Below are 12,335 nucleotides of genomic sequence, written 5' to 3'. Positions count from 1 at the left end.
ATCAGTGTTATTCACGTATCATTTACCCCTGATATTAGGGATAACTTACGGGTAGGGTTAGGGTTAGGTGTATAGATATGGTTAGGATTAAACAAAATATGTTGACCCAGGAACGCGTCTAACTCAGCAAAATCAGGACGTGCCACACACACACACACACACACACACATACTGGTTTCCATGCTGAATGGGGACCAACTTTATGATCATCACTTGTGGGGACCACCCTTTCTAAAGGTTCTAGAGGTATGAAAAAAATTAGGGATACTTACCATAGCTTTGATAACTTATACACGCCTTCAGATATCTGAATTGATGAAGTAATGATTTGACCATGCGTTATGGGGACTTTTGAAAAATCGAGTTGACATGTCTTATAGGGACCAACTTTGCATAATATTTGCATAATTCACACAACCTCCCATTAGATTTGTGGGGACCTAATTTGCATAATTCACACAACCTCCTATTTGATTTGTGGGGACTTAATTTGCATAATTCACACAACTTCCCCTTTTGATTTGTGGGGACCTAGATAGAACAAGAAATATATTACTAATGACAAATAATAGGCATTTATACGAAGTAATTCCTCAGATTGCATTTGTCCATTTGCCCTTAAAAAAATGGGTTCAATCTACAACCAAGCTTCACTCTTGCATAGAACACCTATGGCCAGTTTCACAGACCAGCCTTAAGATAGTCTCAGACTAAAGTGTGTGTTTAAGCCGTTTTAACTGAAAGCACATCTTAAATTAAGTCCTTTGTGTCCAAGTGCCATTGTTTTGTCTCAAGATGCACACCAGTAATGCTTATTTCTAAGACACGTTTATAAAAGCTACTTAAATGTCCTAACTGAACTAAAGGCCTAATCCTGGTTTAATCTAAATCCTGTCTGTGAAACCAGGCCCTAGTGTTGTGCTTGTAATCATCTCCTCAACATGCAGAATATTTGTTTGGATCGATTGATTGTTCTTACAATTGATTGGAATATTAGTGTGATTGAAGTGGATTATATGTGAATGGAGAACTTTTTCACTGCAACAAAGGACTGCATGCAAGTAATGAATTATTGTCTGGATATTTTCCAACCCATTTCATACCCACAGGTCAAACATTTAAACCTTTCCACTTCAAACTATTCTTTCTATAATTGTAATTTTTTCGGCCAACCTCCCAGCATCAGCTGCTACTCATTCACCTGATACTTATAAAAAATAAAACAAAATCTACTACTAATTGAGCTTCAACACATTTATTCACTACTAATAAATGTAAAACTTTACGGTCTTCAAATCGCGGTTCTTCAGTGCTTGTGGTTCAGCTTTTAAACATTTGTCACAGTCGCTCTTTGCTTGTACAATGAACGATGTGATGAATGTGATGAATCGCTTCATGTGCCTTTCCACCGCCTGCACCTCTGTCTGCTGCCAGGGTGTCTTCTGGGTACTTTTACCTAAAAGTGGACAGAAAAAACAATTGAAATGATAAAGTGTGTGCTGGAATTCCAATCCGAAGTTCTGAATCCTATTATCAGTATTTATTAGGTCTGGTTATTACAGTTTTTCTCAGTCGCTTTGGTGCATTTCTCACATCACTATTTACATTTGCACAACAGTTAAAGCAGTTCTCAGAACAATTAGTACAAACTGCAAAACCTAGTTGATAACCTGCAAAAGCTTATCACTTGCTCAAAATGGATAGCTCATTCCTCAAAAGCAAGTATTCATGTCAATGAAAGTGTCAGTGTCATCAAGATGAAAAGTCCTGACACCATTGTTTATGAACAAGATAGTCAAATGGCTTGGTTATGTTTTCATTATGACAGTTTATTCTGTAAATGTTTTCCATTGCAAAAAAGTCAGATCTTGGTGACACTACCTGAACATGCTCAAGATAGCACTATATACTATTTGAACAGCCATTTGAAAAATACAGTAAAGTTACACATTACTGTATTTAGTGAGGTAACAGAGTACAAGACACTGAATATGTATGTTTCACATTTTTACTGCATATGCTCTTTGCAATTCTAATTTGTTCACAGCATTGTGCAAATGAAATAAATACAGCTATGCATAGAGCTATGCACAACTGTAAACCATATTGCAGTAAATATTGGAACTGAACATACAACATACAGTACATAGTACTGTAATCATTCATGCACATCCAGATGTTCCTCATCAGTGAAAGCTGAGATTCACCTGAGAGAAATTATTCAATTTAGGAGGCATTTTCAGAAAAATAATAATAATAATAATAATAATAATAATAATAATAATAATTAAAAAAAAAGTGTAAAATTTGCTTGACAGATTTTGATAACTAGTTCAACATTTTTGTATGTAATGACTCAAGCAATGAAATGAGGACTATTAGTTTTATATGGAATGACTATTCAGCATTCACAAGTATAGTTAATTTTGACTGACATGACATAAGCAAATGATAATGTTATAAAACAGCAGAGAGTTGTATGAAAGCAATAGATGCATGTCCAAAAGCATTTGCAGTTTGTTGGAAGGAATGAGAAACTGCTACTATGATGTGCACAAATGACTAAATGTTGTGGAGGTTGAACTAACTGTTGTGCAAATGTAAATAGTGATGTGAGAAATGCACCAAAGCGACTATTATTATTATTATTATTTATTAGGTCTTTTATTATTATTATTTATTAGGTCTTTTATTAGTCGGTTAGTCGCAGGACATACAGGCGCCGGCGCGATCATTTAACTTTCAATACTCTTATCTGTATGAATAAAAGGACAGAGTAATGCAAACTGTAAAGGTTCAACTCTTATTTCTGTAAACTCACAATAACTACAAAATGTTGTGCTTTGTAAAATAATGAAAACAATCAGGATGTGCTTTCTGCTGTCTCAGTGAACTTGAGCATCACAGAAATGAGCCGAAACTCAGCGTATACTCGCCTCACACCAGGGTGGGAATTATACCGCGGCCACGGCCGCCGTTGCCCTACACTTTGGCCTTCATGCCCCGTGAAAAAAAAATCATCGTACGGCCACAGTGGCCTGTGTGCCCTGGCCCTGTCCAAGTTCCATGTATAAAGCAGAGCATGTGAGCGGAGTGGAGCGGGAGCGAGCGGGGAGCGCGAGCGGGCGGATCTTGGACAGAGCGCAGAGCGGCAATTTCAAAAGGACAGAGCGTCGCCCTATTTCCCGCTCCAGTTTCGCTCCGCTCACACCACGAGTCTGAAGCATGCTTAGTCAAGCCTGACCCTGAATCCATCTGTCTTGCACAGTCATCAACAGTAGACTATTTTCAGTCAAAACTCAGCTCAATAATGGAGTTCAAAAACTCCAAACCATTATGTAGCCTACTATTAATAAGTCGCTCCGGAGTATAAATCGCAACAGTCAAAAAATGCGCCATGAAGAAGAAAAAACACATACAGTATAGGCCTAGCCTAAGTCGCACTGGACTATAAGTCGCATTTATTTAGAAATTTATTTCACAAAAAAAAAAAAACACAATGTTACAGACAAGTATAGCCTACTTGCCTCACAGACCTGAGACATATATATAAAGCTTGAAATGTCTACTTTTAAACAGAACAATTCAAAACGAAAGAAAACAGACTTCTCTCTTATGTAATCCGTATGAAATGTGCAATTCTCTCTGGCGCGTTCACTACTGCGAAGATCGCGAGTCAGCATCTTTCCAGCCGACACAGACAAAAAAAAAAAAAAAAACTGGTTTATTAGTAAACAATTAAAATGTCTCCTGCTATATTTTACATATTCATAATCATTAATTTTGCCGGTTCGTTGTGACAGCTTTTAGGTGCTTTATTGGCAGCAGCGCCACCCTTACATCGCATCAGCACCGAAAACATAGAGATTCTTTTCTTTTGGGGGCATTTTGTTTGTGTTCAGACTTTCTCAGTTGTTTTTAGGCGCGATGTTAGAGGATGCTGCTAATAAAGTTGCTAGTAGGCCCACACATTGGATTCACGTTTATTATTATAGGCTAAAAAAAATACCCCAGGTTTTATGCCGTTCGTATCATTTTATTTTGTTGTATTTATCCGCCACACCTTTAAGGCCGGTCCGTGAAAATATTGTCTGATATTAAACCGATCTGTGGCGCAAAAAAGCTTGGGGACCGCTACAAGTGATATACATGTAGATTTTTTTCCTTTTTTGGAGCGAGCGGGGGGCGATTTGAGTGGAGCGCGAAGCAAACTGCGTTGAGCGCTGAGCAATAATGATTGTGAGGGTGTATACCTTCTGGATGGAATGGTTCTCTCTCTCACACTCACATGATATAGAGGACTGAATGAATATTTTGAATGCTTTTATTGGCATTTGTGTTGTTTCTGAATGCTTTTATTGGCATTTATGTTGTTTCTATTGTTGTGTGAGGGTGTATACCTTCTGGATGTAATGGCGCTCTCTCTCTCTCTCTCATTAAAAAAATTTTTTTTTTATTAAAAAAGTCATAATCCATGTCTTATTCCAAATTAGGATGTTATGGTATCAATCTGAATGGGAAAACCATCGAATTGTACTCAATGGCCTTTGTGCCCTGTCATATGGCCTTGGTGCCCCTAAAAAAAAAAAGAAAAGGTGGAGGCCAAATGGCCTTGCCCCTAAAATTACATAATTCCCACCCTGCCTCACACACACACACACGTGAGAAATATATCTATAGAAAGCTTGAAATGTCTGCTTTTAAACGAATCAATTCAAGTGGAAAATAAATACTCAGATTATGTAATCCGTATGAAATGCGAGTTACTGCGGAGATGACGAGTCTGTATCATCGACTTAATCTCTGCAGCCGAGAATATCAATAAATTATTACAATGTTTGTTTAGACAGTCTCCTTCTGACACAAGACACACTCAATCATTATTTTTGCCGGTGCGCTGCGGAACTTTAAGTGTGCGCTTGATCGCTAATTAGGCTATGTATTATATAGGCAATTAAAGGCTCATTATTATGAGTTATGGCTTATTAATATAAAAATGCGATTAGTTGACTAATAGCTTAATGAACGACTACTAGTCGACTAGAAAAAAAAACTTTAGTCGAGGGCAGCCCTAGTATTTATGTCAGCATCTATATTGCAAGAGAAATTAATTTGCACTCTACCTATAAATAGAATTACACTGTCAATCAAACAGTGATTTTTACATTCAGTCACTTGGCCTGAAATGATCATTGGAGAAAAGGAAAATATATTAGGATCAATGTCTTGGCTGCAAGTTATTTTTATGCATCCATCCACTCAAACTGCTCCAGGGGTTAGGCTAGTTATTACTGATTCGGTGTTTTCATTTTTAGAACAGCTACAGTTCCTACTAGTGCCACAAAACACCTAGTAGATTCTAGCATCAACCAAGTAACCCTCTAAACAACTACAGATGGGTTCCTGAGCAACATGACTGTCAATCTCCCTCGGACTGGGGCTCCATGCAAGATCTCACCTCCTGGGGTCTCAATGATCCTAAGAAAGGTGAGAAATCAGCCCAGAACTACACTGGAGGAGCTGGTCAATGACCTAAAAAGAGCTGGGACCACCGTTTCCAAGGTTACTGTTGGTAATACACTAAGACGTCATGGTTTGAAATCATGCATGGCACGGAAGGTTCCCCTGCTTAAACCAGCACATGTCAAGGCCCGTCTTAAGTTTGCCAATGACCATTTGGATGATCCAGAGGAGTCATGGGAGAAAGTCATGTGATCAGATGAGACCAAAATAGAACTTTTTGGTCATAATTCCACTAAACGTGTTTGGAGGAAGAAGAATGATGAGTACCATCCCAAGAACACCATCCCTACTGTGAAGCATGGGGGTGGTAGCATCATGCTTTGGGGGTGTTTTTCTGCACATGGGACAGGGCGACTGCACTGTATTAAGGAGAGGATGACTGGGGCCATGTATTGCGAGATTTTGGGGAACAACCTCCTTCCCTCAGTTATGTAGTCAAATGATATGTAGATGAGGATCTGCATAGTAAAACTAGGCGTCGTAAGCTCCACATATGGTTATTTCGGGTGGAGATGCATGTACGCACAATCTTCCGCTGACTGGGATTTATAAAGTGAATTCTGCGCAGGTTCTGGCGTACGCACGGTTTTATAAGTCTGAATATTTTTTTGCGTACGCCATTTTTGGCTTTCGGGCGCACGTACACTTTTAGTAAGGTTCCTACGCACAGTTTTATAAATGAGGCCCCTGGTCTGAGATCTGGGTGTTAAAGTGCTCCTAAAGGGTCTAATTTAGTCTAAGAAATGTGTAAAGAGTTCACCTTTGGAAGAAGGCCTCACAGCACTGGCTCCTGTAGGCATCTCTTCATCTGATGGTGGTCTGGGTCTCTTGGGTGGTGGCGGCATGTCATTCCTCTTGGTAGGAGGAAGTGCCACCTCTGCTGATGGTTCTATGGAAAATAATCAAAGTTCAACATTTTCAGAAAGATACAATTTAAATGTACTATAGAATGCTGACAATACACTGTTATTTGTCACACTTATGCACTAATTATTTAAAATCATTAAAGTACAATAAACCCTAAACCTGTGCAATTGTTCATTATTGCAAGTATAATTGAACTACATCTTTCCAGCAGACATTTAATCAAATATAAGTGCAAGTAAATTGAGTATAACCATTTTATTTCATGTCTTAATCATCTGACATGATTCGTTTTGTGCCATGACACAACCAACACGAGAAGAGAGCAGATCAGCTAGTGTTTTATGAAAAATGAAAAATGTACAAGTTTCTCCTATGAAATATATTTTTTATGGTAGTAAACTCACAAAAAAATATTCACTCCAGAATGAATGTTTAGTGTAATTTAGTTGAAGAATAGCTTGGAGGCATTTGATTCATTACACAATGAGCCGTTTCGTCAAAAACAACAACATTTGTTCAGCATACTGAAGCATCTTCTTTAATGTTGGCTATGATGTTAGAACAATATTTTTGTCTGTCAGGTCTTCACAAGTTACGTGACTGAAAATTATGAATAACTGCAAAATGTAGTAGTGTATTTTGACAGTAATACAAACCGTCAACAGTAGATGAACAGTGTCCCTCTTGTATGCTCCCGTCTTCCTCATCACAGTCAATAACGTTTCTGTGGAAGTTCAAAGTACAGCTTAACAATGGTATATAATGGATCGTAAACACCTGGTATATGAATAGATGGTAGGGGTGTAACGGTTCACAAAATTTACGTTTCAGTTCAATACGATACACTTGTGTCACGGTTCGGTACGTTTTTGATACAGCAAAAAGAAAAAAAATGCCAGAGTAATTTCCTTGATTTAATTTTTTTATTCTTTTTTTTATTAAAACTAACATCATAAAGTATGATTTTTTTTTACTTTGAGCAATTCTGGAGCTATAATTGACTCTTCTTAGGAGCATATAAAACAAAACGCTCCTTGGAAAAAGTGAAATGTAATATTGTAGTAGTTATAAACAAAGGTTTATTTTAGTTCAGATTAACATTTGAGGGCAGCAATTGTATTTACAATGTCAAGTCAAGTCATCTTCATTTATATAGCGCTTTTAACAATGTAGATTGTCTCAAAGCAGCTTTACAGAGATAAGCTTATAATTTAAGGTAACAGAGATTGTTTCGGCTTTACAGCAGAGTTAAGTTATTTCCATCTAAAGTTAGTTTTGATTGATTTGCTTCCGTCGCAACGATCAAGCAATGTAGCCGCTAAGACGACACCATTCCCTCTACACAGACTTTAAACGCGAACCTGTGAGAAACGCTGATGGCGTTCACATGCGCATTTAGAATGGGTTCTATAGTTATGTGCGTTTGAATATACGCAGGTTAGGAATTCCCTACAAGCCAAGCCTAAACAAAGTACTTGTCTTTCCTTATAAATTTTGATAAAGAATTTTATTTTATTTTGTTGCTTTGGGGTAGGAACGCGAAACGAATTTTCCCGACAACGCCTTATCTGTAGAGTGGTAGTGGGATCCTCCATAGGGAGAGACTAGTTGGCACTTCAGCACTGCGTTGTCATCGGTCCAGGCGAAAGTCATTCGTCAGATCTGGATACGGCCTGGATCCGGCAGGCTGCAGGAAAACCTCGGGATAAACACAGACACTAAAATTAGCGTAGATGCCATTCTTCTCATGATGTAACGAGTACATCAGGATTTTTGGGAAGTGTTCCCGGTTCCGGCTGACCTAATATATGCAGCCTAACATTAAATTATAGAAGTCTATAATGTATTATGTGAAAGCTAGGTCAAAGAGATGTGTCTTTAGTCTAGCTTTGAACTGACAGAGCGTGTCTGCTTCCCGGACAATGGTAGGAAGACTGTTCCAGAGTTTTGGTGCTAAATAGGAAAAGGATCTACCGCCAGCAGTCGATTTTGATATTCTAGGTATTAGTAACTGGCCGGAATTTTGAGATCGCAATAGACGTGACGGACTATAATGCGTTAAGAGCTCGCTCAAGTACTGCGGAGCTAAACCATTCAGTGCTTTGTAAGTGATCAGCAATATTTTAAAATTTATGCGATGTTTAATAGGGAGCCAATGCAGTTTTGACAGAACCGGGCTAATATGGTCATACTTCCTGGTTCTAGTAAGAACTCGAGCTGCTGCGTTTTGGACCAGCTGTAGTTTGTTTATTAAGCGTGCAGGACAACCACCCAGTAGAGCATTACAATAATCTAGCCTTGAGGTCATGAACGCATGAACTAATTGTTCCGCATTTGTCAATGAGAGCATATGGTGTAATTTAGATATATTTTTAAATGGAAAAATGCAGTTTTACAGATACTAGACACGTGACTTTCAAACGAAAGATTGGTATCAAAGAGCACACCCAGGTTCCTAACTGACGACGAAGACTTAACAGAGCAGCCGTCAAGTGTTAGACAGTATTCTAGGTTATTACGTGAGGAAGTTTTTTGTCCAATAATTAGAAACTCTGTTTTTTCAGAATTTAGAAGTAGGAAATTACGAGTCATCCAATTTTTTTATATCCGCTATGCATTCCGTTCATTTTGTGAATTGATAAGTTTCGTTAGGTTTTGAAGAAATATAGAGCTGAGTATCATCGGCATAACAGTGAAAGCTAATGCCATGTTTCCTAATGATTTCTCCTAATGGTAGCATGTACAGAGTGAACAGCAGCGGTCCTAGTACTGAGCCTTGTGGTACGCCATACTGAACTTGTGATCGATGAGACATCTCATCATTTACTGCTACAAACTGATAACGGTCAGATAAGTATGATTTAAACCATGCTAGTGCATTTCCACTAATGCCAACATAATGTTCTAATCTATTTAAAAGAACATTGTGGTCAATGGTGTCAAATGCAGCACTAAGATCGAGTAACACTAATAGAGAGATACAACCACGATCGGATGATAAGAGCAAATCATTTGTGACTCTAACGAGAGCTGTCTCGGTACTATGGTACGGTCTAAATCCTGACTGGAAATCCTCGCAGATATCATTTCTTTCTAGAAAGGAACACAGTTGTGAGGATACTGCCTTTTCTAATATCTTTGACAGAAAAGGTAGATTCGAGATCGGCCTATAATTGACTAATTCTGTAGGATCAAGTTGCGTTTTTTTAACAAGCGGTTTAATCATAGCCAGCTTAAAGGTTTTTGGTACGTATCCTAGAGACAAAGACGAATTAATGATATTAAGAAGAGGATCTATGACCTCTGGAAGTATTTCTTTCAGTAGCTTAGTTGGTATAGGGTCTAACATACATGTTGTAGATTTAGATGATTTAATGAGTTTAGTAAATTCTTCCTCTCCTATATCAATGAATTAATCCAATTTTTCCTCAGGGAGACTACAATGCACTGCCTGATGCGATACTGTAGTAGACGGTTGCATAGTTATAATTTTGTCCCTGATATTATCAATCTTATAAGTGAAGAAGTTCATAAAATCATTACTGCTGTGTTGCTTGGAAACTTCGGTGCTTGAAGCTTTATTTTTCGTTAGTTTAGCCACCGTTTCAAATAAATACCTAGGATTATGTTTATTTTCTTCTAATAGGGTTGAAAAATAAGCAGATCTAGCAGCTTTTAAAGCCTCTCTGTAAGTAATTGAGCTCTCCTTCCATGAAATGCGAAATACCTCTAGTTTTGTTTTCTTCCAGTTGCGCTCCATTTTTCTGGCTGCTCTCTTAAGGGCCTGAGTGTGCTCGTTGTACCACGGCGTTGGACTATTTTCTTTAATCTTCTTTAAGCGCAACGGAGCAACTGTGTCTAAAGTGCTGGAAAAGAGAGAGTTAAACGTTTCTGTTGTAATATCGAGTTTATTTTAATGTCAAAATAAAACCAACGTAATGTTACTTGAAGGCATTATAGCCTACTATTCCTGCCAAACTTCCATGGTTGCAGTTAGTGTTACTACAGTAAATCCATGGTAAATCCATCTGTGGACACCGGATAGTTCATTTATGGCACAATGTTTCTCCTGGTTTCCACGTCAGGGCTGTTTGAACCGTTAATAACGGAGAAATGTGAATGTTTCTCACAAGATCTCTCAGCGATGTTATTACTTCTGTGGCGAATTCAAATGATTTCTTTACTGGATCTCTTATTAGCGCTGTGTAGTAACAGTGTCGTATGATCATGATCAGCTCGCGCTGCACTGGTCCAAACTGATAAACGGTCCGTCAACCAAACAATAACGAGCAGTTTCGTTCCGCTTGCATTACGTTTGCCATTTGACGTTGGACAATGTTGTGGTCGCGCCGGCGTCTCTTACATAACGAGAGCGCTTGCCACACGCGACCTGCCTACATTTGAAATAACGAAATTTTGGTCGGCAGGAAAAATGGTCCAACGAACCGTTCGGTTTGAAAATGCGTACCGAACACAGAACCGAAAGCATCGTACCAAACAGTTCAATACGAATACGTGTATCGTTACACCCCTAATAGATGGTAAACAGAAAATCAAACAAAAGTCAAATAAAATACCACACCATCAGGATCTATCCCAATTTCATCCAAGTTCTTGCCATGGAACTCAGCTAATCTTCCTTGCTCAAGAGCCATTAGAACTTTGCTGATCTTGGCAAGTTGCAGGGTCTTCTCAGGGAGTCGATAGAACTCATGATGGATTCTTATGTCGTGTCCAAGAAAGTTTGCCAGCTGGTCCATTTCGGTGTCAGTCATATTCAGCACTGTTGAAAGGGTTGCGGCATGCTTTCGCAGTCTTGTAGATGTCAGTGACTTGGGACACTTTGCGTCACACACCTTTGCAAAGCCACGGAGGCAGTCTGACCCTCGAAAATATGTCATGGCTTCTGGTCTTGCAAACATATAGGAATTGTCTTTCAGAACCCCACAAGCCTCTCTCTGCTTAACAAGGAGTTCTAAGGCACATAGCATTTTTGAAGTCAGAAGAATTGGAACTGGTCGACCACGCTTCCCCCTTGCTATAACCCTTGTGAAGTGTCTGCAGAGATTGTTTTCCACTTCAGAGAGTGCCCAGTCCACATCCTCATGTGGATCAGAAGTGTCTCTTGATAGAAATGCAGACAAAGGCATGCTCGAAACCACTCCTTCCCTGCGTCGGTTAAAGAGAATCATCTGGGCTAGACACACCTTTGCCAGAAAAAAAAACAATTATTCCTGTCCAGCAAACCTTGCTCACACACACATCTTGATTAAAACCAGCTTCATGAGGACCTTTCACACACAACGTTATATTTCCTTATGGGGACTAGTTTCATCATATTCAACACACAAGTTTGAACTCAAACACTGACTGAAAGTGTGTTGTGGGGACGTCGTGAGTGTCCATTTTAAAGCAACAATTAACCTAGAAAATAAATCCCTGTGAAGGTTAAAACTGGCCCTAAATACTCCACTAGCACTAAACTACAGGACACATGTCGTTACATGGTTTAATGTACTAATTTACACCAGATACGCATCAAAATATGCCTAAAAATCACTAAACCATGACAAAGAGAGACAGTAGACCTAAATCTTTAGTGATGAATGTGAACGTACCTGTTGAGGAGAGTTGATCTGAGCAGATTCATCATCCATCTGAGTCTCTGACTGGAGAGAAGGATCAGAAGCACTCGCTGCGCTGGTTTTAATGGCAACGCTGGTTATCTGTAAGAGACAACATTCATAATGACAAGATATTAGAACATGGAAACACAAGAGAGAAATCTGAAGCAGATACCACATGATTTTATAGAAAGAGACAAATCAACTTCATCTAAAACATTTATTCCTGTCCAGTCAACCCCTATCTGCGCTCACACACATCTGGATAAAACCCGGCTTCATGGGGACCTGTCACACACCTTCATGGGGACCTTTCACACA

General features: G+C 38.9%; 2 protein-coding genes across 3 annotated transcripts in view; one reads left to right on the top strand and one right to left on the bottom strand.

Moving 5' to 3' along the window:
• The window catches only part of kif26ab (kinesin family member 26Ab), a 115,064-nt gene that overhangs the window by 33,621 nt on the left and 69,108 nt on the right, over nt 1–12,335 (top strand). The window lies entirely within an intron of this gene.
• On the bottom strand, nt 1,319–11,388 carry LOC307148604 (uncharacterized protein). Its single transcript, XM_079854264.1, has 4 exons — nt 10,973–11,388; nt 7,047–7,114; nt 6,284–6,412; nt 1,319–1,456 (listed from the first exon to the last, which is right to left on the bottom strand). Exons 1-3 carry the CDS (start codon nt 11,379–11,381, stop codon nt 6,299–6,301), a joined length of 591 nt encoding a protein of 196 aa, XP_079710390.1. The 5' UTR covers nt 11,382–11,388; the 3' UTR covers nt 1,319–1,456; nt 6,284–6,298.

The sequence above is a fragment of the Squalius cephalus genome (genome assembly GCF_949319135.1).
Source record: "Squalius cephalus genome assembly, chromosome: 20".
In the NCBI taxonomy this organism is placed as follows: Eukaryota; Metazoa; Chordata; class Actinopteri; order Cypriniformes; family Leuciscidae; genus Squalius; species Squalius cephalus.
The sequence above is the reverse complement of the archived record's forward strand: the minus strand, read 5'-3'. Positions and strand labels throughout refer to the sequence as shown.